General features: G+C 36.6%; 2 protein-coding genes across 5 annotated transcripts in view; one reads left to right on the top strand and one right to left on the bottom strand.

Moving 5' to 3' along the window:
• Positions 1–6,815, bottom strand: part of grm1a (glutamate receptor, metabotropic 1a) — a 38,790-nt gene extending 31,975 nt beyond the window's left edge. For 2 of the 4 annotated variants that reach the window (XM_065256772.1, XM_065256776.2), the window contains exons 1-2: positions 6,714–6,815; positions 5,042–5,941 (exon numbers count right to left, since the gene is read on the bottom strand). In XM_065256772.1, coding sequence (XP_065112844.1) covers positions 5,042–5,783 — 742 coding nt within the window. In that variant the 5' untranslated portion in view covers positions 5,784–5,941; positions 6,714–6,815. Of the gene's footprint in view, positions 1–5,041; positions 5,942–6,037; positions 6,103–6,713 lie in introns of those variants that run through there. The other 2 variants (XM_065256773.1, XM_065256775.1) reach the window with 2 other exon arrangements.
• A 2,820-nt stretch (positions 6,816–9,635) lies between these two features.
• cd164 (CD164 molecule, sialomucin) lies at positions 9,636–21,816 on the top strand. The gene is made up of 6 exons (XM_065256771.2): positions 9,636–9,816; positions 11,147–11,218; positions 18,845–18,925; positions 19,081–19,146; positions 19,822–19,887; positions 21,447–21,816. Exons 1-6 carry the CDS (start codon positions 9,741–9,743, stop codon positions 21,605–21,607), a joined length of 522 nt encoding a protein of 173 aa, XP_065112843.1. The 5' UTR covers positions 9,636–9,740; the 3' UTR covers positions 21,608–21,816.
• The last annotated feature ends 4,510 nt before the right edge of the window (positions 21,817–26,326 follow it).

Raw genomic sequence — 26,326 nt, 5'->3', positions numbered from 1 at the left:
TAGGGTCCAATCGAATCGTCGTGAGCCAAGGAATCAGAGGAAACAAGAATTTCGTTTCTAGGACTTACGGATCAAAAGTTATAAGCAAAAACATAAGTGCAACTTTGGACTGTTGGTGGCGCTAGCGGGTTTGAGATAGAGACTCCAAATTTGCTGTGGATAATATTTGGACTGTCCTTTATCAGTGTGCCAAATTTCATAACTTTCCTACGTACGGTTCTATGGGCTGCCATAGACCGCAATGGCGGAAGAAGAAGAAGAAGAAGAAGAAGAAGAATAATAATAATAAGAAAACTAACAAATACAATAGGGGTCTTCGCCCCTTCGGGGCTTGACCCCTAATAATAATAATAAGAAAACTAACAAATACAATAGGGGTCTTCGCCCCTTCGGGGCTTGACCCCTAATAATGAGAGGATACGAGTGGTGTGTTTTCACTGACTGTCTGCTGCTCTCTGTGGAACAGGTGTGCTGGTGAAAATCTGAGCAGATTTACAGGTAGTGCACGCTGACAACTTTACATTCTCTCTTTTTGCACTCCAAAAATGCTGGGATGTTTCAACCCATATTGTAAAAATGTAAGGTTGCTTCAAATATCCTGAGTACTTGAGGAACATCAAATGCCTTTTTATTTTTTACAGTGCATTGTTGGATAAAATAACCATTGGTTTAAATTAACCATTTTTTAAGGGATGGAAATTCCTATTGCAAATTCCTATAGTCTTGAACTACTACATGGAGGCTCCAATAACCCAAGACATTGTATTAATCAGTTTAAAGTGCTTTATTAGTTTCACTATTCTAAGTGTAAATTGAACAAAATGTGTCCCCAATATGTAATATGATATAGTATTAAAACTGTATAAAAATGTAAACTGATGTGTCAAGTTTTTAGGGTAAACTCCACTTCCACTTGGGCAATAGCAGGAAACTGCAGGATCTCTTAAATCTAAATAAAATGAAATCCTAATTTCTAATTTTAAAGAAATTAGGTTTTTTTTACTTCATTCTGCTCAAAACCACTCAAGATGTGTTTAGTGCCAAAACACAGACGAAGCCTAAAGACGACATTTAGTCCTGAAAACTAAATTTTAAATTTTTTTTGTACATATTTCCTGTATTTTTGGTTCTTAATAAAGTAGATTTAAAAAATAAATATGTATGGACGTTAAAACTTTAAAACAACAAGTCTGGTGGTGGTGGCCTAAGACTTTTGCACAGCACTGTATATCTGAAAAAACACAGAAAACTTTGTTTTTAGTAACCTTGTTGTTTTGGACACATAATTTTTGTCCAAATAAATTTGACATATGTCACATATACACACATTTCCTGTATTTTTTGGATGTGTTCTATTAAAGAGTCTGAGAAACAAATATATATGATCACTAACAATAAATCTAATTCTGGCATGGTGGCCTAAGACTTTTGCACAGTACTGTATATGTTTTGAACCAGTTATTGTATTACTGTCATAATTTTTTAAGACTCAAATTAGCACAAGGATTTGTTTAATATGGGTTAATTTCAGCCAAAAAAACATACTGTTCTGAAAAAGACTCTTAAAAATGTGTCTGAAACTAAATAAAAGATTTAGGAATACCCTAAAGTACAACCCCAAATCAGAAAAAGTAATGGAATAATTTACTAATCTCATAAACTTATATTTTATTCACAATAGAATATAGATAACATATCAAATGTTGAAAGTGAGATATTTTGAAATGTTATGCCAAATATTGGCTCATTTTGGATTTCATGAGAGCTACACATTCCAAAAAAAGTTGGGACAGGTAGCAATAAGAGGCCAGAAAATTTAAATGTACATATAAGGAACAGCTTTAGGACTAATTTGCAACTTATTAGGTCAATTGGCAACGTGATTGGGTATAAAAAGAGCCTGTCAAAGTGGCAGTGTCTCTCAGAGGTCAAGATGGGCAGAGAATCACTGACTCACCCAATGCTGCAGCGAAAAATAGTTTTCTGAGTTTCTCAGAGAAAATTGCAAAGAGATAGAAGTTATCATCATCTACAGTGCATAATATCATTCAAAGGTTTAAAGAATCTGGAACAATCTCTGTGCGTAAGGGTCAAGGCTGGAAAACCATACTGGATGCCCGTGATCTTCGGGCTCTTAGATGGCACTGCATCACATACAGGAATGCTACTGTAATGGAAATCATAACATGGGCTCTGGAATACTTCCAGAAAACATTGTTGTTAAACACAATCCACCGTGTCATTCGCCGTTGCCAGCTAAAACTCTATAGGTCAAAAAGCAGCCATATCTAAACATGATCCAGAGGCGCAGGCATTTTCCCTGGGCAAGGCTCATTTAAAATGGACTGTGGCAAAGTGGAAAACTGTTCTGTGTCCAACGAATCAAAATTTGAAGTTCTTTTTGGAAAACTGGGACGCCATTTCATCCGGACTAAAGAGGACAATGACAACCCAAGTTGTTATTAGCGCTCATTTCAAAAGCCTGCATCTCTGATGGTTTGGGGTTGCATGAGTGCGTGTGGCATGGGCAGCTTACACATCTGGAAAGGCACCATCAATGCTGAAAGGTTATCCAAGTTCTAGAACAACATATGCTCCCATTCAGATGTCGTCTCTTTCAGGGAAGACCTTGCATTTTCAAACATGACAATGCCAGGCCACTTACTGCATCAATTACAACATCATGGCTGTGTAGAAAAAGGGTACTGAAATGGCCAGCCTGCAGTCAAGATCTTTCACCCAAAGAAAACATTCAGTGCTTCGTAAAGAGGAAGATGCAACAAAGAAGACCTAAGAGGGTTGAGCAACTAGAAGCCTGTATAAGACAAGAATAGGACAACATTCCTATTTCTAAACATTGGTCCTCATCCAGCTGTTCCTTATATGTACATTTAACTTTTCTGGCCTCTTATTTGCTACCTGTCCCAACTTTTTTTGGAATGTGTAGCTCTCATGAAATCCAAAATGAGCCAATATTTGGCATGAAATTTCAAAATGTCTCACTTTCTACATTTGATATGTTATTTATATTCCATTGTGAATAAAATATAAGTTTATGAGATTTGTAAATTATTACATTCCTTTTTTACTCACAATTTCTACAGTGTCCCAACTTTTTCTGTTTTGGGGTTGTATAAAATGTTGTTTTTTGAAAAAAAAAAATTGTATCATTTTATTTCCTTTCTCCAAAACTGTTATTCTATGTTTAGTAAAAAACGTATAAATATGTCTGTGGAAAGTACTTTTGGGTTGAGGTCTGGAGAAGGGGGTTGTGTATGTTTTCTGGTATTTCTGTTAGAATATATTTTTTTTTTGTCTGTTGTCTTTTTGTTAAATTATTTCGGGATTATTTTTGCCTTTAACTGAAAGAAAGTAAAGAGAGAACAAGAAAGTAAAGGGTGGAGAGCAAGGGTTGGTTGTCGAAAGCGCATCTGCGCTACGTCTCAGAGCACTCCACACTACACCAGTGACTTCGACAAGGAATCTACTTTTTAAGACTGCCACACAAACTTGCGTTAAACTAATGAATGTTCAGATCTGGCCCTTAAATTGCCTTTAAATCAGACAGATTTATTTATATTTGGCTGGGTAATTATTGTAATCAAGGATCTCAGCTGTTACTATGGGCAACTGGCAGAGACATAGCTGCTGATGTTGTATTTGTATGTGTGTGTGTGTGTGTGTGTGTGTGTGTGTGTGTGTGTGTGTGTGTGTGTGTGTGTGTGTGTGTGTGTGTGTGGTGTAAAAAGTTATTGCCTACAGTTCATGCACTGTAAACTATTGTTGAGTCTCTCCTTAAATGGACTAACTAATGAGCTACCACCAAAATTACAGAACAATGAACAAACAGAGAACAATGGCTCCCTTTCCACTTTAGAAATGTATGCATATACTGTATGTAAAATTTGCTTGTAATTCAATATGTGAGAACAGATGTCAAAGCCTATTATTATTTAATAATTCCGTTTGCACTGCGCTCTTCCATTACTGGGTGGTTTTTATTTTGGTGCGTCAATCTTTGGATCGAATTGTTCAGTACACCGAGGAAGGCTTTTAGCCGAAACCTTTGTGTCTGTTCCCAATAACGATGAAAGTAAAAGAAAACAGAAATGTTTTATTAAACCAAGAACTTCATATCCGAGGACATCAAGTAACAGAACCTTCTGCATCTGGATAAATTCCAGAGAGTAACTTATAAATATTATGCCCGGGCATCTTAACTTAATATAATTCACCTATCATCTTAGGTTTTATTCACTTAAGTATGCTGACAGTAATAAGATGGATTTTAAGACAGGTGAAATTTTAATTCTGTTTTACTAGCAAATAAAACACTGAGGGTGTTAAATATAACAGAAAGTGGTGTGGCCCACGAAGACATGATCTAAACATTGGTTTGCTCATTATGTATAAGCATACTGAGTCATTAAACAATGCTTCCATATGCAAATATTAAAAGGCCTTTTGTCTAGCACTACAACTCTAATGTGATTAAATTAGCATTTAATTTTACATTTTAAGGGTTACAAAATGGTGCACTCACTATTTTAAAAAGTCCACTTTTTCTATTGTTTCCACCAGAATTTAAGATGCAAACACACTGAATCTGTTAAATTCAATAAGGTAGTCTGATTTATGCAACATACTATTCGCATTATGGCCAATCTACATGTAATATTAAATGAAACTAACTGCACTATACAATAATCATGCCTTTTGTTGCCATTAATGTTTTTGACATCTCGTATCTTTGTGAACATAATGGCACATGCACTGTTTGAATCTAATCGACACACTAAAAAACAACCCATATTTGACACATCAATGGTTTGAAACAACCAAGCACAGGTCAATTTAAACTCAGCAGTTGAGTTTGTCCGTATTTTATCCAATCATGGGTTGAAACGACCCAGCCTTTTATGTACTTTAAAAAGATTAAAAGGTGTATTTGCATAATACCAGTGAGGATTGCTTATAAAAGTTGTTTTTAAATCCATAATTCAAATACGTATGATAAGGACAGGTGCTGTCAGTGACTTACCCTCTGTGTGAACAGCAGAAACATAAGTCCAATTATAGTGTTTAACAATGTCTAGCATGGCACGCGCCTGCAGCGTGTCAGATGGCACAACACGGAGGAAATATTTGAAGAGTGTTTTATCGCTCAAGTCAATGCTTGTGGCCGAATAAGCGATCTGTGGGATGTTAAACAGCTGCAGTAGATTCTGCACCTGGATGGCCACCGAGCTGGAGCCAGGACCTATGACTCCAGCGATGGGCTTCTTGCTGGGGGGAGGCTGGTTGGAGGGCGTCCCGTCGATACAGTACTTAGATCCGTCTTTATCATCCCGGATAGAGATGAGGGAATCTCGAATGAACTCAATGCTTTGCTCTAAAGCCACGGAAGAGTGCCAGCACGAGTCTCGGATCTCGCAGCCCAGAGTAATGTTGGGAAGCAGGTCCGGGTCGGCGTTGATACGGTCCAAAGTATGAAACATCGCTTCAACCCGTTGGATGCCGTACTGCTCGCGCACATCACCGCATTTTCTATCGGCCACGCGCTCGGCTGAGGGTTGGTGGTGTACGGAGAAGAGCGCACCGATTATCACATCACCGTCCATGCGGGCGACGGACCGGGCCGCGGCGCGCTGTACCGGCGACCGCCTGGTGGTGCGCGGGACCAATGACCGCCTATAGATGTTTCCAAGCGCGTGAGATAAAAGTGTCGATAAAAACAGACACAGGAAAATTGGGAAGTATCCGCGCATCTTCAAGCGTGCCATGATCCACGTTGTGTGACGGACAGCAGCCGTTCGGGCATAGCGTGCGAGCTGCTCGTGCCAGCTGAGACTGCGAGCGGTGGTCGTTTCTCCGCAGTCCCAGATTCAATTAACCGATCATGATGCGCAAGCGAGAAAACATGAATGCGCCCTGGTACCTGCTGGGAAAACACAAAATAGTCATTCACAGACAGCTCCAACTATATACGTCAAATGTCTTATTGTTAAAGCATGCATCACTCAGAGCTCAACGAAACCTATTCAAGTAAAGTGCAGCAATCACGGAGTACAAAGTTAGACATCTGCTCTCTTTCAAGTGTCACTTCAGAAGCTTTGAGAACTATGAGGGCAAACTTGCGTCATCTGATCAGTGCTCAAGTAATTGCCTACTCCGAACTCAAAGTATACGTAGGCTACATATACATCATTTCACCACAAAATAAACATTATAAATGAAGTTTAGTTAACCAGGTTGTTAAATGTCTGCGAGACAACCTAAACGCGATTTCAGAACCATGGACAGCGCAAACAACCTTACATTGGATGAGGCGCCTGCGCTTTACTAATCCATAATCACAACGTGTTTGTACAATAACATTTCAGTGCGACTATACATTATTTTTTTAAATTCGATTCTGAGACACCAAATGTGAGCTGGCATACAATATTATACAGGTAAGCTGCATCCTCCTAAAGACAGACTTCTCACGCATTCATGTCTTAAGCAGGTTTGCTGGGTCGTTTCCATTCAGTATTACTAACAGTGAATGCTTAATCGATTGCACACCATAACAAATGAGTCACAATAACAATGCAATGCCTTCTTTACTCGCATTAGTGACATTGCTGAACATCTGTCCGTAACTGCACGCGATTACCGGAAAATATAAACAACTGTGAAAACATCTGGATAGGAATTGTACAGCTACGCACCTGAGTCAATGAGACATCTCTACCTCCTTCTGAGACAGCTGGTGCACTGATGGTATACTTCAGTTATCAGGGTGCAACCTAGCAAGTCTCTCTCTCTCTCTCTCTCTCTCTCTCTCTCTCTCTCTCTCTATTTTGATATGTTAATGGGCGGGGATCCATCAGTATCAGTTTTGGGGTGTAGATACAAGAACGCAAATAAAAATGTTTTAAAAACGTTGTTGTACGTTAGCCTATACGCTTATTATTATGTTACTGATTGATTGACAGCTAGGAGTGTGAAGCTGTCGAAATTCGTTTGGTCTTCTTTGACTGAAAAAATGCGATGCTAATTATACAATAGGCTACAATACAATTATAAGTGCTGCTGTAGATTATTAAATGTGGACTACATGGGGCATTTGTAGTAAATTTGTACCTTCATGTTCATTATTTTTATGTATGGACTAGTAGGCTATACTCAAGGTTTGACCATCACTCTGTGGAGATCTCCGCATTCCTCTATGTTTCAAGCCCCGTGGAATGATCAAAAATGTGTCACCCTCGCGTAAAACCACGTGACTCTGTCTGACATACATAACAGTCTAAAGATTTGACTGTCACATCACATCTGTTTAAGGTGCTCTTATTATTTCCATGAAGAGGGCGAAATTAAACTAATTGGTTTTAAACACATATGGCTAGAAATACATTTTAAGATTGGGATAATTTTCCATTCTCTCCACTGACTGTTCTGCACTCCATACACTAAGGATTAGGCTACCCATTGTGCTTTAAAGTGACTCGGTATTTGATAATACAATTTGAAAGTGCACAATGCCATCTGCTGACAAAATGAATGTTCGGGACTTTCAATCGACCCCGTTTATTACAGATGATTTAACGTAATGTGCAAATGTAAAATTTAGATTTTGTCATCATCCTCTAATGACAACGTTTCTCTTATCTAAAAAAAAATAATAATAATGTTTTCTAGACAAAGTGTGTATTGCGCCGCATAGATTAGGAACATTTTATAAGAAACGCTGCTGAAATGTTTTCCTCTCACCTGTATTACAATACTGCCCTCTAGTGAATGAAGCTTGATATTGCAACAGTGCAAATATCCACTAAGACCATTTTGCAAATTGTTAACAACACTAATCTAAAAAAAAATCCTCTATCAGTTTGAAACTGTTTTCTTTATTTCTTTATATGTCTTAAAGATGTTTGTTTAACTTTTTATATTTTCTGTTGGTTATATTTTATCCCAACAAATTTTAATTCCCATAAAATGTTTATAATATACCACAGCACTTAATATAATATATAGTATATCTTCTATAGGATCAGTTAAGTTTGGCTTTCTCTATAGGTTTTTTGTCTTCCAATTACTTTTTTTCCCGTGTGTGTTTTTGTTCACTGGTGATTGTTTATCTAATACAGGAAGGAGCATGGATGCCATAAAGGCGGCCTCTCTTCCTTCCTTCCTTTTCTCTGCATTGACAATTATTTACCTGCAAGTTATTGCTAACTTGTCTTTATTTGTGAAAATGACCTAAGGAGTTATTCTCCTTTATCAGTCTATGGAGACTTGTTTTCATGCTGTTCTTCCCACTGCAGTATATCTGTGTCTGTAAAGAAGTGGCCAGTAGATGAACCGTGGGAAGTCTGGATTTCATCTATGCACATTGAATGGATTACATTTTCCAGCTGATTTGAGTGCCGTGAGCTTCTTAATTACTGAGTACTGGTGGTCACCAAGTTCATGAACTTTCCAGTTTGGTCCACACTCCTCCACTGGGTGGCGCCATTACCAAATGTGCATTTTATCTGCCATGTAAGCAAAATGAAATGCCTAATAATGTCGTTGAAAATGATAATACCGGCAAACTTGAGCAATCTTTATCATCCTCACGGGAACTCTATTAAACTTGCACAGTCCTTTTATTGCAATAAAGTCCTAAATTGCCTTAATTCATTATCCCTATATATGACGATGCGCGATAAACTCAGTAGATTGAGCTATAAGCATATACTGTGATTTATTCACCTTACCTGCATTTTGTTGGTTCGAAGATACATTTTTTAGTGTTTGAAATGGACGCTCTCTAATGAATTAATAAAGTCAACAAACCATACGTTTGTTGATGCTGGGTTTTGCCCTTCAGCCCATCGTTGTTTTCATAACTGGGAACGTTTAAGTATAAGGCCAACACGTGGCAAATTAAAGCTCAATATAGCCGTAGAAATGTTTGTGTAGAAATTGCGGAATGTGGACAGGCAGGCAACAAGAAGATCCATGAGGGGCGGAGCTTAGTTGACCAGCAGTTGTGTCTGATTGATACGATTAACTTAAATATTTGTTCTTAAATTGTATGTGATTATTGTGTATTTTATGGTTTAACGACGATTAAAGTTTAGAGCGGTATTTCTGAGTAAAGTTTATTGCGTATATCACTAGTGAGTTATGCTGCGTTCCAGGCAACCCGTAACCCGTAACTCACGAGTTCAAAACCACGCCTCACGACTCTGAACTGGGAGTACATCGATCTAGTACGAGTTCACGGGTGGGAAGTCACGGGTTTGACTGCCGTTCCAGTGCACTTTCACCGGTAGAAGGTTGTAAAAACACGAGTTACGGGCTGCCTGGAACGCATAAGGTCGTGAGTCGTGGTTTTGAAGTCGTAACTCACGAGTTTAAAAACCTGCCTGGAACGCACCATTAGTACGCTGTTGTCACGTGGTACGTGTAACTTTTATCATCGCCTAGGAGGGTTGTAACAGAAAGCCTTTTTGAACGTGTGTATTTCTTTGTAAAGTGGTTATTTATTGTTTCTATGCTTTGGCAATGTAAAGATCCCGTTTACCATACCAATAAAGCCATTTTGAATCTTGAATCAGAAAGCAACCCAATACTGACGAAACCTGTCACGTGACCTCGTGAGCAGGAAGCGCAGCCACATCCACACACAGCGGCAGTGTAGTCAAACTCTAGACAGCTCGACCCAAACGCCCGAACCAGAACTGAGAACATACTCAACAGACACAATGTTTTGGAGACTTTTCTGCGTGACATTATTATTAGCCCTGTTGGGATCGACCACAGGCCAAGAATCTGCCGTTGGTGAGTGGATTTGTTATTAAATCTGTTTTGTTACAGTGAAACGACGTGTTCCTGTTTGCTCAACGACGAATCAAAACAGCCCGTCATCTTCATGGTGTTACTCTTAACCTGTGATTTTAACATCATTATGTGTTAATACACTTCTCGTCCCGGAGGTTAACCGATGTGTTTATGTGTATTTAAGTAAGATTTACTATCACTGTATTCCTCTCTGTCAAATCTTGTTAAAGACTCAAAAGGTAGTTTTAACCGGATTGGTCTCTTGTTTGTGTCACGCAAATGATCGATGGCCCGCGGTTGTTATGTAATCTAATAATCCAGAATTGCTTTATTAGTGACATTGGGTTTTTGCTTACATCTATATTTAGCCACAGAATCACATGCTAGATTATAAAATAAACCAGAGAGTTGTCTTCAGCAGCTCAGACATGGCAGTGAGACACAAACTGGTTTGTCCAGGCCCTATGGGTTGGACCAGGGCTGTGTCCCAAAACTTAACGTCCTGTGGAACTATATAGCGTTTTTAGGCATCAAAAGGACATTCAAGCTCACTAAGTTTAAAAACTGTGTATGTGTGTACACCATGTCCACTAAGTCACATGACTTTACTTGTCATCCTCCCAATTTCTGTCTATCCACAGTTTCCCATCAGTGCTATTTTAAATAATGTGCTAGGTCACCAGAAGAGAAGATAATCAGATATTGCAGGAATACTCACATGAAAACACTAAAGGGTGACATTTCTAGACACTATAGAGTTTTTGAACCTTACCACAGTAAAGATATACTACAATATTTACTATAGTAAAACATTTAATAAAATAGATACTAGTGTACTACATTTTTTAGTTGGTTAGCAGCTTATTGAATGGAGCTTATTGTAGGTCAACAATGCATGAAACATGTATTGGAAATCCTACCGGGTGGCATGCTCTTTGTAAAAAAAAAGTACTTTTTGTCTTCATTAGTTTTTGTTAAAGTAAGCAGCTTATACGCTTCTATAACATTTATTTATTTTGGTTAATGTTAGCGTATGTTTTACGTTGTATAAATGTTATCTTAAACATCGAATACATTAATCTATAATTATGAAAGTATAACAGTCAATGTATTATTATGAATACATATGGGTTAGCATTGAACAATACAATTTTGATAATATTAACCTAGACCAATAAATGCAGTTGTTCATTGTCAGTTTATGATACCCATTGTACTAATGTGAACAAATTGACCCATATTATTGAAAGCGTTACTGTAAAACCAATTACTAAGAAGTTTTAATATTTGTGCTAACAACATTTGTAACTTAATGTGTGTTTTTTTGCAGATGGGTGTGCAAAATTTTTAACCTGTGACCAATGCACAAATGCGTCTTTATGCAACTGGATGTCTTGCCAAGGTTAGTCTCTGCTTCTGTTTCATTTCTCATTTAAAGCTTATATAGCAAAACTCAACACCTAAACACATTAAACAGACTCACTCAGACAAGCATAAAACGTTAGTGTTTTTTTAGTTAAAGGCAGATTGACCAAGGTTCACTGATATGGTTGTTGCTTGTTTCCTGATACGTTTTTCCCATGGGTGGGAAGGCAATAATGTTTGAGTGAATACCAGCCGTTTTAACCTTCATGTCATGTGGCCTATTAGACAGTGCATTGTTTGTCTTACCATAGAAATGCACGCTTATTTGACTAAATCATTTTGGGACCCATCTGATTTATAAGGCTTGAATAATCAAAAACTTTGTTTTGGGCTAACTCGTGTTGGTGTTTACTTTTTCTTATAAAACTTAAATCTTTGCTTCTTCCAATACATGAAACTGGTCAGGGCTCAATGCTAAGGACTTTTTGTAATCCATCCGGTTGGGCCAGTGGTTCAAATTTTTACTGGCCCTACCTAAAAAAGCACTAAAATAGAATAGGGCTGATTATTGTTTTGACCCAGTGAACAATCAGTAATAAAATAATAACAAATAGTCAGATTGTGAGCAATGACACAAATAAATATAACAAAACAAACATACAGATGAAATAAACTGTACAGGTATTTCAGGTTGATCTAAAAGTACTTTACTTTTTAGGTACAGAAATCTTGAGGTACAGAGTGATTTTTTACGTTAATGTTTGATTACCATTAAATACAGACAGGAGTAGATTTATATAAGTTGTTGTAACTTTATGACCAAATTAATGCATGGATTACACATGTGGTTTTATTTCTGAACTGTTCACTTAAAACGTAACTAACTATGTTTATAAGGATAATCGTGGAGCTTTGAGATAATTTTGTGTAAAAGTGTCATTTCAAGTACAAAAAAAACTAAGTATCTGTCTGAAACATTTGCACGTTGTCTTAAAGCTTTACTTAATATTTAACTAAATTGGCAAGGCCTCAAAAAGTGACAATTCTCTCAACTGGCCCGAGCATCATTCACGATGGCCCTGTGCAATTGGGCTATCCTTATTGTTGAGCCCTGCTGGTAATTATATGTGTAACATTTGAGTTTCCTTATACCATATTATTCTTGGAAAAAAAAATCTGTGATGACTCACTATTGGAAATGTTCAAACGTAGAAATAGTCAAGGCTTAAAGGAACAGATCGCCCATTTTTAAATTTTTTTTTTTTTTTACATATAATCAGGCACATATAAGTAAGGCACAAATTTTTTAAAAGTCATGCTTGTTTAAATCAGCCCTGAGGGTGAGCAAGTGATGCCAGAATTTTCAATTTTGGTTAAACTTAAACTATAAGCCATGGTCAAGAAACTGGCATTGGCAAGCTAGTTATGTTTTAAACTAGGGCTGTGCAAAAATAGCGATACAGTGATGTTACTTTTTAAAGTGGTTTTAATGTGGTGTACAGATGATAGATGAGATTGTAAACCAGTATATGTCTATACAATTTTGTTCAGTGTGCCTCTGAAGTAACTTGCCTTTTATCCACGGAGCTCGTCTCCGTGGCTTTTTGCTAATGGTTGACATGAAATGATTCAGAGAGAGTAAACATTCAAATGAAGCACACGCAGTGTTGCTTTGGTACTTGGGGCTTTTCATGGAAAAAAACAGGAGGGAAAGTTGGTATCAGAGATGGTAAAAGAGGAAAATTCAAAATAACAACAGAAATGAATGAATCAGTGGGTGAAAGAGGGCATTCGTAACCAGAGGCAATGTGAGAAAAACTGCAATTTCATAATAAAATACACTGGAGAATAAAATTTGGCTTAAGAATGCATAGATGACCATGAGCTCTTCATTTCTAAACATTCTCCTGTTTGGTTTATAAAGATTTGCATTTGTTTTCCCACAGTTAAAAAAACATACTGACTGTTAGAAGATTGTTATACATTTTGACATTTAAAACATCAAGATAAACATTAAACATTCTGTTATACACCAGTTTACCCCTTTGCTTTTTAGGCCTTGTCCACATGGACACAGGTATTTTTATAACTGTGACTTTTTTGCGCGGTCGTCCACACGAAAAAGTATCAGGGCATTGAAACATGGTGCCAGGGTGAGGATTTTAAGAAATGCCAGTTGCAGTGTAGACAGTAAAACCGGGGTTTTTGCCTTGCGACGTCACTTTTGTTATGCTTCTGAGTGGCTAAGGTGGCTTTACGATTTGGTTATATCGCCGCCTGCTGGTTTGGCATGCTCTTGACAGCGTTCATGAGGACAGAGATTTCTTTAAAACCGAGCATGTGTGGACGCATTTGTTTTTTTTTGTTTTTTTTTTGAGGAAAAGCTCAGGTTATAAAAATACCCGAGCATTGATTGATACTTTGTTTAATGCATAGCATTGTGCAAACATTGCAGTACAAGCCATGTATTGTGTCAATGACTGAAAAACCTGTTTAAAATGTTTGATATAGTGTTGATAATTTTGTTTTTGCAAGCAGGAAATCTTGTTGAGTTGTGGTTACTTTTTATCAAGTTTTTGATTAAATTTGCTAGGACATATTTGCAAAATTAGAGTTTTGTGAGTTCAGATTAATAAGATGTTTTGTGTGTGTGATCCTCCATCTCTTAAGCCCTAAGAATAGTCCATTTTTTACACATATGCAAGCGTATGCAGACAGTCAAACGCAAAGCCCATGCGCATTACGACAAATTGCAATACCTCTCGTGTTATACATACTCCTGTAAGACCTATGCATACAATGTACTTGAGGTTTCAAAAATGTAGCGGTTGCATTATACACATTGTACACGGACCCTTTGCATAGGTAAAAAATGGGCACTGTATTTAACGCCAGTGGCCTCTAACTTTTTTGTGTGCAAAGGCTACCACAATGGATAAAACGAACTGGAGGGCTACTTTTTGATGTAGTCTCAAAGCTTTTTGTTTACTTGGTGATTTTATTTTATTTTACTTGTTGATATGTTTTATCATTGTTTAAAATGTTACAATACTTAAAAAAGACAAGCTAATATAAAAAATAGGTAACAAATAAATATTAAAATTGAGGCTATTAATAGAATGGGCTTTAGCGGGCACCTCACAGACTTCCTGCAGGCAACCTGGTGCCCGTGGGCACCATGTTGGAGACCACTGCTTTATGCATTAGTTTTCATCTCCCGTAGCCATTACCAAATTCAGTAAGTATGTTAAAATCTGGTTGTAAGTTGTGTACTAGTGTAATACTGCTTCAAGGTGTTGCAATTGGCTATGCTTCCATTCAGGGCCTTGTTATGTTGCCAGATTAGTTTAGTTAGTTGTGTCAAAGTCATTTGAGTGTTGTGTAATGTAGTTTTTGATACCCAGTGTAGTTTTCATTTTCTCACGGTCTCAGAATTTAATTGTGTAAAGAGATTTTTCATAACAGGTTGCACTGTTGCTAGTTTCCCTTAGGAAACTTTTGTAAACCACTTCCCTATAGAATCGCTTTCAGTGGTTTTGTTCTTGGGCTTAAATTAAAAGTCAGCTGTCTTTCTCCACCCACCGTGTGTGTATTGTGTCTCTTGAGGGCGTCCTTGTAATGGCCGGTAGAGAGAAGTGGTCTGACGGGATTGAGCAGGTGTAGCGTCTGTAACCGTACCTTCCCCCCATTACAAAGCAAGTGGTGTTAGCATTGTGCTATTGGCTCCTGGAGATGATGCGATCATTTTACACTGATTCAGTGAAACACAACCAGACTGGAGGCTTTCTGGCCGTGGTGCACACTGTTAGTATAAACAAGTTATACAGGAGATAATGTTTAAGTGATGATCAGGAGTCATGTTGTGAAATTGAGATTATTTTTGTGTTGAGTTAACGTTTAAAATATGGAGTTAATACAGGTTTACTGATCTCATGACTGTTTTATGGCTTTTTTTGTTTTGAGAGTGAGTCAAGATTTTCAGTAGCCTGCCCTGATGTAAACGGGTGCAAATGTCTACAAGTTGCTACAGGTGCTGTAAATGCACTCAAATTCAAATTATTCACGTAAATGTCTGGGTGTAGCAGGAACACTTGACCAGGAAACTACAATATTTGACAAGCAAATATTTAAACTTTTTACTGAATGTGTTTTCTGGAAGAATATAATCAGTTAACATCAGTTGAAACACAGAGGTAAGATGTAGCAACAATGACCACCAGACTCTTCCAAGCTGTAGTGTAGGTTACTTTAGTACAAGCTGTCAACATGTTTAGGCTATTTATGGTGCTAATAAACATATGTGACCCTGTCTGTGAAATCCAGGCTAAAGTCTCGATTTAATTATTAGATTAAGAGCATCAGTGTTTGATTTCAATATTAGAATGTTCTTTACATTATGTAGGATGATTTCATGTAGAAAAAAGTAAATCACAATAAAAATGACTTTAGTTGGGTTTTCACAGACAGGGTCACAAATAAAGTGGCACTTCGTTCTTATTGACACACAGCTGTTGACTGTTAATGGAATTGTTTACCCATAATTGAAAACTTTGAGAAAAGTCACTCTTGGGTGCTTGATTAACCTCCTAAGACCTGGTGTGTCCACATACATGGACATCACATTTTTTGTTGTTTGCACCATAATACTTAATTCTGTGTAACTGGAACCTGTTGTACACAAACGTGGACAATTACACTGCTTTATGTTTAAAGAAAAATATTTGGTTATTATATTTATTGGTTCTTTCTAACCCCAAATAGCTTAAAGCAATCTAAAATGCAAGGCAAACCAAAGCTCGGGTCTTAGGAGGTTAAGCATTATATTTAATCGTAAGCCATTGCCAGACCAGTTTTATTAAATTTACACAAGCAAGTCATTAAATGTTCTACTTCTGTGTTTTTTATGAAGGTCAAACAGGTTTGGAGCAGCATAAAGAGACTGTCCTCCAAAAATAACGGCCTCATAGGACGTTTGTACAAGCAGCTTATTACGACGTACAATAATGTTTTAGGGATAATTGCCCTCTAGTGGCCAACAGCTTATTACAACCTGCGTTTATGTTTCAGAGTTGTTTGGAATGTGTGAAAATATCACATGCATTTAATTTTCTGCATTTGTAAAATTAGAAATGGTTTCATATTGGGCTGGGCCGATATCACTTTTACATGTCTGATACCGATGTCGATAGATACCACAACCTTGAGTATCTGTCGATACCGATCCCGATCCAATACCATCTACCGATCCCGATCCAATACCATCTCTATTGTCCTTTTAATCAATTAAGCTGCAAATAACACATTTATTAGCCATAAAAATGTAAAGTAAATGTGTGAAGAAAACCATAACTTAAGTACCACCGGACAGGTCTCATCCATTGCTTACCCTTAGCTACGGTTTCTACTTGCTGCTCTTTACAGCATGTTGCTTATGTCACGATTTTATTTCATGTTGCTCAGTAAGTTGCCTTTACAGCAAGTTGTCATGACAGTTAAGGTCCATGTTGGTATATTTTCGCCAATATCGGACTAATGTTGATACAGAATATTGGATCGGCCCACCCTTAGTTTCATATACATTTATGGTTTTAAAAATATTTTTGAGCATATAACCAAAATCTCTACCCTAAACCTACAACTTCTCAACCATATAAAACATAACACACAAGTGTACAGTCACTATATTTATTGCATTAATTGACCAATAACAGTATAAAGTATTACAAACAACTCCAAACCTTGCAAACGGAATCCATAAGATCACCAGATCTGGGATTTACAGTAGATGGTGATCGCTTTTGTGTCGTTTTCCTCAAATACGTTGGTTCATTTGGAAGATGTTTAATTTATATAATAAATAAATAGGTACGTTGTTTGCCCTTATACCACATGGCTGTTAAATGCTTTATCCTAATTGGTTGAGAAATGTTTCACGGTTATGCACTATTTTTCTGTAAACCGCACACCTAACCTGTTAAATTTCTTAAAATTACCACAATGTCTTAGCAATGACGTCAGCTTTGCGATGCGTTACTCCATGGGTGTGCATTATTTTACTTTTTTATTACCGGTATTAAAAAAAATCATCGGACTTTCATCAATTATTTCTTACTTACTTATTATCGTAAAATTAATTATAATTGCATACCTTTTATGTATTAAGGCACTTATTTAGTATACACATCTGTGGGTTGTATTTGAGTTAATGGACAAACAACCTAAACATTGGTGTTGGTTGGAGGATAAGTTGAGCATGAGTAAATGCCACAATTTTTCAGTGAGCTATTTCTTTAAGAATAAATTCTCATAGGCTACTTGTGATGTTAAATCTGTCAAAACCAGAATTCATTTACCATTATATTCATTCATCTGATTGCCTCAAATAGTGCTTGCTTAGTCATTTTAAAGTATTAAACGTTTATATGTTTACCTTCAATCGTTTTTTAAAGCTGGGTTGCTGAATTTGTGTTCCCGTATTTACAAACTGCTGAGAGGTGAGAAGTGTTGAGGAATGTGTGGACATTTTTGCTAGCACTAATTGAGAAGGGAATGGTAGGGAATCAGGATGCCTTTAGCTCTCGTGTCAGTGTGATGATGTGACCATATGGCATTTCTACACAAGAGCTTTACCTTTCACAAAACCATGTGACATTTTTTCCATATGATGTTTTGGTTTGATGCCGTGTAGAAGACAATGTACTTTTAAACACAGCCTTTATAAGTGGCTTCAACTATAGACCTACTTTTTGGGTTTCAGTTTAGTAGTGGGCATTTGAAAAATAATTACATTTTTAGTTACACAATGCATAGTAAGAGTTCAGACGTAAATATTTTTTGGCTTCTGGCTTGGCTTTTGCTTCTGAATTTGTTTAAATTCTTTTTTTTGTCATCATCTTATAAATGCATTTTTTTGGTGTTCATAATTATATTGGGCAATGTTGACAGAAATGTAGGTAGCCTACAGGATAAATAAAAGTTTTGAATCTGAAGTGATTTAAAAAAAAGTTTTGGGAGTATTTCAAGTGGGTTTTTTATTTATGTGCTGTCACATTATAAATCTATTTCATAGGAATAAAGTGCAGAACAGGAATGTTAACTGATGGATTACTTTCTGGAAACTTATGATAGCACAATATATTGCTAGCAGTTACACATGAATAACTATCATAGCAGTGGAAAGTACGTAAGTCAGTGACAAATAAGGAAGGCAGCACTGTTCATAAATTGAGTTACGAAATAACTCATAAAAATTCAATTATTGTTATACGTAGGTATTCCAGCTCGAGCCAACACACACAATGCTATGTTTATGTTTAACCTAGAAAACTCCTCTCAATGCTCTCAACCAGCTGATTGTGACACTAGAGACTTTACTTCTTTAGTTAATTTTTTTTTCTCTTCTTTTCCTCTATATCTTTATTATAGTAGTATGAATGATATTTGCCCAGTTAATCATTGTTTTTTTTTCTTGGTTTAAATGCCTTATTGTTTTATTTTTTATTTCAGTCCCATTTTGCTTATGCTTAAGATCTTTTAAATCTTTTTGCTGTGTGAAATTTTTTTCTGGTAATTTAAAGACAGCAACTGTCCCCCCCATAAGATATAATGATAATATATTAATATAAACAAGTCTTATTTATTTTGTCTCATTTATTTTTTTCAGATTCACCTGATCAAAAACCAGTTTGTCGGAACTCTACTTTTGTGAATGAAACCGTCAACTGCAGTATTGTTAACTGCACAGGTGAGTCCTGTTGTCCTGCCATCTTACGCTTCTCCTGAAATAGATTTAGTTGAAAGATTTAATAGAAAAAATACAAATTGTGAAGGCAGGCACAAAAACCATTGATACTCAGTCACTATTAATGTTATGTGTAATAAACTGTTTTTTCTCTGCAGTATCAACCGTGGCCCCACCTGTGACTTCCCCCGCAAATGTCACAAACAGCACCATCCAGCCTAACAGTAAAATACTTTACCTCTACCTTTATACATGAACTATGGCACACACACACACCTAATTAACTTAAAGCACACCAAAGTATTTTTAAGGCAGTCGTGTCACTGCGCCACCATGTTTGCAACGCTGAAGCAATATATACTCAGCATTCGCAAAGTCCCTACACCAGACGATGTCATTCTTTAACGGTTGGCGATCGGCTCTTTTAATTGGAAGGCGAGACTAGAGTGGCCATATTGACTGTTGCGATCTCCCCCAATCATAGAAATAGCAGTGATGCAATTTGTTAATATTAAATATCTTACAGCACACACATCCCTACATATAACTGAGCTTTTTATATTCGGTTGTTTAAAATACCGTATGGTAATCGAGAAGCCAATCACTTAACATTGTCCAAGCACTCGGTTAAGTCATCGCAAAACATTTGGACCCTGTTTATATCTTTATTTATTGCTGTCCGCTTTACACAATGTTAAGAAGAGCCTTTCCGTAGGCAATCGGTAAATCTGACCTCTCTTTTGCTTAGAGCTTATCTCATTCTCGACATACAAATGAATAATACACACAATCACCCACTATGTAACACCAAACAAGCTGTAAAACTTGATTTATATGCATTTTTACTGTTTATTGTTGAGGAAGAAAATGAATTTGAACAGCACTTTTTTTTTGTTTAGCTACTACCACAGTGGCTACCACTAAATCACCAACAGTCGCTCCGACTAAGAATGGCACAATCCCAAGTAAGTACAGCACTGACGTCTACACTTCTTTCACTGTGACTTGATAGTGATTCATCATGCAGCAAAGTGAATAGACAAAGTGAATTGACTAGTCATGTGATACACCTATGAGTATCACAATGTTAATGTCTATTGTTTTGATTGTAATTTATTTATGTATTTACTTTTTTTATATAATTTAATGATGATATTGCACTTTTCATGACTTTAATATTAAAGCTGAGTTTTAAAACAAAACAGTTCAGCCAGTAGGGGGGAGTAACAGTTGCAGGTTACCATGGTGATGCGTTGTGTGTACTCCAGAAACTACTGAGCTACGCAGAGGAAAGCCACTTAACTCTGTTTCTCCTTGCTTTGTTTTTTCCTGTTAACTCAGGGCATTTCTACTATTTAAATTTAGTAATCTGTTCGCGAGTCCCACGTGACCTGGGACCCGTAACAGTCAGACTAGTTATGTAACATAAACAAATTGTTTTTGTAGCAAGTTACATTCTGAAGAAAAAACTTTTTTATTATTTGCTTAAAGGAATATTCCATTTTCTTAAAAGAAAAATCCAGAAAATTTACTCACCACCATGTCATCCAAAATGTTGATGTCTTTTTTTGATCAGTCGAGAAGAAATTATGTTTTTTGAGGAAAACATTGCAGGTTTTTTCTCATTTTAATGGACTTTAATGGACCCCAACACTTAACACTCAACTCAACACTTAACAGTTTTTTCAAAGGACTCTAAACGATCCCAAACGAGGCATAAGGGTCTTATCTAGCAAAACGATTGTCATTTTTGACAATAAAAATAACAAATATCCACTTTTAAAGCACAACTTCTCGTTAAGATCCGGTCGTCATGCGCTAGCGTGACCCGACGCAATACGTCATCACGTCAAGAGGTCACAGAGGACGAACGCGAAACTCCGCCCCAGTGTTTACAAATGTGGTGAAAGAGGACCGTTCCTACGTTGTTGTATGTCAACTGATACTAATTAATGTCTTTGTATCAGTTTATTGTTTAAAATGGTCCGCAAATGTGCGTTTTATATATGTAACACGTGACCTCCCTACGTCACTACGCATTTACGTTAGGTCGCGCTGGACCAGATTTAGACGAGAAGTTGTGCTTTAAAAGTGTATATTTGTTATTTTTCTTGTCAAAAATGACAATCGTTTTGCTAGATAAGACCCTTATGCCTCGTTTGGGATCGTTTATAGTCCTTTGAAACTCCGTTGAAAAAAACTGTTAAGTGTTGAATTAAGTGTTAATTGTTGGTGTCTATTAAAGTCCATTAAAATGAGAAAAATCCTGCAATGTTTTCCTCAAAAAACATAATTTCATCTCGACTGAACAAAGAAAGACATCAACATTTTGGATGACATTGTGGTGAGTAAATTATCTGGATTTTTTTTTTAGAAAATGGAATATTCCTTTAAGTTTGTCCCCAAGATTTAAATCCCAGATTTTCAATGTGGTCCCAGACTTTACTTTATAAGTCAAAAAAGTTCAATGTTAAATGCTACAGACTTTGTTTGATCTGCATAAAAACCTTAACTCTTTCCAAAGGTAACACGACTGCGTCGCCTACTTCACCTCCACCAAAGAAGTCCACCTTCGATGCTGCCAGTTTCATTGGAGGAATCGTATTGGTTCTTGGCCTTCAAGCTGTCATCTTTTTCCTTTACAAGTTTTGCAAGTCCAAAGATCGCAACTATCACACCCTGTAACGCACGCTGCCACCGGGAGGCACCTACAAAGCAAAGCAAAACCCACACTCCGGCCCTAAAGATAAAGAAACACAGACGAGTACACTCAGATTCATGAATACTCCTCTTTAATCATCTCTTGTGTTTAGCCATGAATTGATATTTCATGTGTGTGATTTAAGCTTTTCATTTGTTGAAGATATAATCACATTCATACATACATACATACATTTACACAAAAATAAACAACATGCAGACTGATGCCCCTTCCTGAAAGGTCCTGCCACTTTCATGTACAACCACAGCTTTAACAAAAACACATTTTTTCATTAGTTCATTGAAAAGTCATAGTGGCTGGTCACGCGAACATCAAGGTGATTGAGACAGTGAGTCATCCTTGTTCATGCCTGTGACCGTAAATCTCTATTTTCAGTGTTCATGAGGGCCAGTCCTCTTCACTAGAAAAGTGTTTTAAGCCATTGCTATTAATAATGGTTCTTTACATTGTGTCCAGTTCAGACATGCGTGAACTGAGCCTTTTCATTCAAACGAAATCATAAGAACCATTTGACACTCTTCGATCACCCATATCCCGTATGAAATGTAAAAATAATGGCTTTATAGAATAGGGCAGATTAGTTTTTCTGTTCCTCTTTGAAAAAATGCATTTTCATCACACAGACTTTTGGTTTGTGTCTGTGTGTTGTTTATTTTCAACTTTTGGTTTGGTTGCCACTTTCATTCATATCAGTCAATAGAGCAAACATTTTTGCAATAAATAACATTCCCCCACTTAGTTCCTTATTGTTAACTAGCTAGTAAACAATGTTGGCAAAATTCATCAGCTCTCAAAACTAGTGCAAACTGGCCTTTACTTGGTCCTGGATTATAATCTAGGTTCTTGGCAATATTACAAAACTGCATCAGTTCCTTGTTCATCATGCCGATTTACTAGCTATGGACAATTTAAAGGGTGTGTATAGGGATTAAAAGCCAAAATTTTGATCAAGTAATAGCTGAAGTAAGTCTCCGGGGAATTATTTGATTCCTTTGCCTGGCATTCAAACAGAGGCACTATATATATACAGTAATGTGAGGGATGGCGTTTGTGATCCCATCCAGAATGATTGACAGTTGTGTCAAAGTGCCTTTAGATGCAGGCTCTGGCTTATTTGAATTGAGGTTGGGGAGCGGTGGGTTCAGTTCCTTTTCCTCTTGGAGCCTTAAAAGTGTGAATGTGTTTGTGGCGACCGGTTGTTGAGGTGGTATGTGTGCCAGGCTCTGCTTTAACCTGCTGGATAAGGCCGTGTTTGTGTGCCTTTCTGTGTGTCTGGGTGTTTATAGACAAACAACGTATGCTTGTGTTAATAAACTAGAAATAGTGTCTGCCAGCTGGACTGAATGCTATATTATACAGAGTAGATGATTATTGTTTGTCGTTTATGGATTAACGTTTTCCAAAGGCTTCAGTTCTTCGCTGTAGTAAAATCCTTGTTGCATTTACAATTTTAAGTTGAATCAACTTGAATTTATTTAAACAAATTTATTTAGTTTCTATAAAGTATAAAAATAAAGTTGAAGTAAAAATAAATAAACTTTATTTTTATAATTTATAGCAACTAGCCAAGAAAGTTCACATTAATTGCAATTTCAAGTTGAAACTTAAAAATGTAAATGCCTCAAGGAATTTTTACAAAGGAGACGAATTATGTTTTGCTTGCACACGAATGTTGGTTAGATTTCAGCACTCCTAATTTCATCTGGATGTTCTAATATATTCATATGTTTCAGAAAGATTCATATTTGTGTATAAACTGATCTCATTATGCATTTGCCCAGAAATTGACCACCTGATATTTGACCTTAAACTGAAATCAACATTAAAATGTCTTGAGCTTTATGTTTGCATATGCTAATGTTTATTGTATGAGCCCTTGTGCTAAATACCCAAAGAATCTAAAATGTCTAAAAATGTGTCCCAGTAAAGTAAATTATATATTTAGCCTATTTTGTCTTTGAAACAACTGAACGTCTTAGAACATATTTGTCTCAAATCAACAGAGAGATTTGTTTTATGCTAGATTTCTTGGTTAGGGTGTAATTATTGTTTTCGAGTGGCTTTGGTTCGCATGCAAAGTGGACCCTGACCTTGCCTAATACCTGCCTTATGTGAAACAATGGCATTTGGCGTGTTTTGTTTGGTACTCTCTTTTAACTGCATTTGTCTGGCTACGAATCTGATGTGTATGTGTGTTGGCCCTTATCAACTTTTAATTTTGTTTCTTTTCTCCATTCCTGTGTTATGATGCTAAGATCTTAATAATCTCAATTAGCTTGCTGCTGCTAATAACATCCTCTGTTGGTAATTATGTAATTTGTTTAGGAAGCGATCAACATTCTTTGGGTTGAAAATTTTAAAATGGCAACAATGAATAGTTTTTTGTAATCACCGTTGGTGCTTCACTAGTTAACACTGAAATGTTAAGCCATTCTCAATTTTATGTTCATTGGGCGTTTCTGTAAAGATGACTATGCTATAATAAGTTGCTATAATGCATCACCAGCCTCTTGCCCCCATTCATGTCTTCGTGTAGTCACATAAAATCTTTTTGCTTAACCCATGCCAAATTACAAACACCATTTACAGTGTTCGGGTTGTAATTCTTTTAATAATTTACATACATTACACTCTTAAAAGTCTTCATAGTATTGGCTGTGTATTGTTACATTTAATAGACCTCATTTAGTTGCAAATGGATTTGAGTTGTACTAAGCTGTAAGTGGCACATGATGCATTTAAGTTGACAGAAATCAATAAAGTGTGCTTATGTTAAGAACGTAAAGTGCTCAAAATAGTTTTATTACACTCGGAGGACCTTGTTTAAATGCATCTGTAGCCTTTATTCTCTAACGCCATTATATTTGCATGCATGCATGAGCAGATTTGCACCGAAATAGACGTTGATAAATGCCACTTTTTGTTGTCAACACAAAGCGTTGCGTTCCCTGCTGCACCTTTGAAGAAAAAGTGCCTTAATTATTTCAGATTAAAGTGAATGAAGATTATTATTGTTATTGTTTTGAAGACTTACATTTAAAGGGACTTGATCTTGCTGAAATAAAGGTTCGGTTTATTGAAGTTAATGAGAGGTACATAGAGTATTGCATATTGCTTTTTGCATCATTTTTGCTTTTGTTATCAAAATTTAAGAGTCTACGTTTTGTTTTCCTGTTTTTTTTTTAATAACTGAAATTACCTTTGGTCTCTTGTGTTTTTCTTTTAATAGCTTCACATAATCTGCACACGCCACACCTACGCTTGTTGTTAAGATGCTTACTGTTGCCAGAAAGTCTGCCTTAATTGTTTTATGAGATCTATTGGTTTTATTTTTCTGGTTGTCAGGTTTCTTTGATTGTTTGTGATTTTCCTCTTGTTTCAGACCTGCATTTGCCATTAGGTTAAAAATGTTGTGATCAAGTAAAGTTGAATATTGTCGAACCAATTCAGCTGTTGTGTATTGTTTTTTTCTTTGTGAAAAATAAAAGTTACTAATAATTATGTTATGCATACTTTCAATAAGGCATATAAATAAAAGCTTTGTCTTGTGTCAGACAGTCCATGTAACATAAACAGGCTACTAAAATGATGAGTCTTCATCGGAGTTCTCACTCTGTATTTAAGCTATATATATTTTTAAAGGTCACATTCTTCCTGATCCCATTTTTTAAATCCTAGTTAGTGTGTAATGTTGCTATAAAAGCATTAATAATACCTGTAAAATGAGAAAAGCTCAAAGTTCACTGCCAGGCGATATTTTTTTAAAAGAATTTTACTTTCAAAGCCTGCAGCGAACGGCCGGTTTGGACTACAGTCCTCTACTTCCTGCTTTAATGACGTCAGTAGAACAGTTTTTGACTAAACTCCGCCCACAGGAATACGTCAGTCGCCAGCTAAGCTAATAGCAAGCTATGATACACAATAAACAAACTACACAACCAAAACTCGTTACGTATTTCTGAAGAAGGGACTTCATAGAACAAGGAAGACATCAGCCCGTTTTTAGGACAGTGAAAACAGCGCTATACAGATAAGTAAATTGTGTGAAAAATAATGCGTTTTTAAATTGTGGAAACCACAGTTTTTTCACATTTCTGTATTTAGGATTATTTGGGCGGGGCTTAAACGGTTGCTCGATGAAGCACTGGAGCCGCTAGCAAGACCCCGTCCCTGACACGTTCATAAGCATCCATTCAGGTTGCAGCGGTATTTGAAAGTTTTGAGAGACGCGAGGGGGTGTGGTTTCAGCGCCGACAGCGGACACGCCCCCAGCGTTTGAGAGGCCTGTCTATCTATCCAAGATTTTGAAACTTAAAGCTTGATAACGTGGTGTGACAAAATGAAAACACATTGAACATAAGACTTTACAAAGACTTTTATAAAAAAAATCTCTGAATGCTTCTTTGAGGAAAAATTGTTTAGAAAAATAGTCAAGTTCCCCATAAAGTCCAAAGTACTCTCTCAATGAAACTTCTAATCACTGGACAATTTTTTTTAAATCTGTGTCCTAGAAACCTGTCCTTAAACTCTGTAATGTTTATCTAACAGGATATGCGGTCAGCCTGAGGGTCAACCACATTCATGCTTACATAGCCAGATATTAAATATAGTAATAAAACTTTAGCTCAGATGGATTCAGTTTAACATGGACATATTTTTCTTTATACACCATGACAGGTGAA

Source organism: Paramisgurnus dabryanus, chromosome 12 (genome assembly GCF_030506205.2).
Source record: "Paramisgurnus dabryanus chromosome 12, PD_genome_1.1, whole genome shotgun sequence".
Lineage (NCBI taxonomy): Eukaryota > Metazoa > Chordata > Actinopteri > Cypriniformes > Cobitidae > Paramisgurnus > Paramisgurnus dabryanus.
The sequence above is the reverse complement of the archived record's forward strand: the minus strand, read 5'-3'. Positions and strand labels throughout refer to the sequence as shown.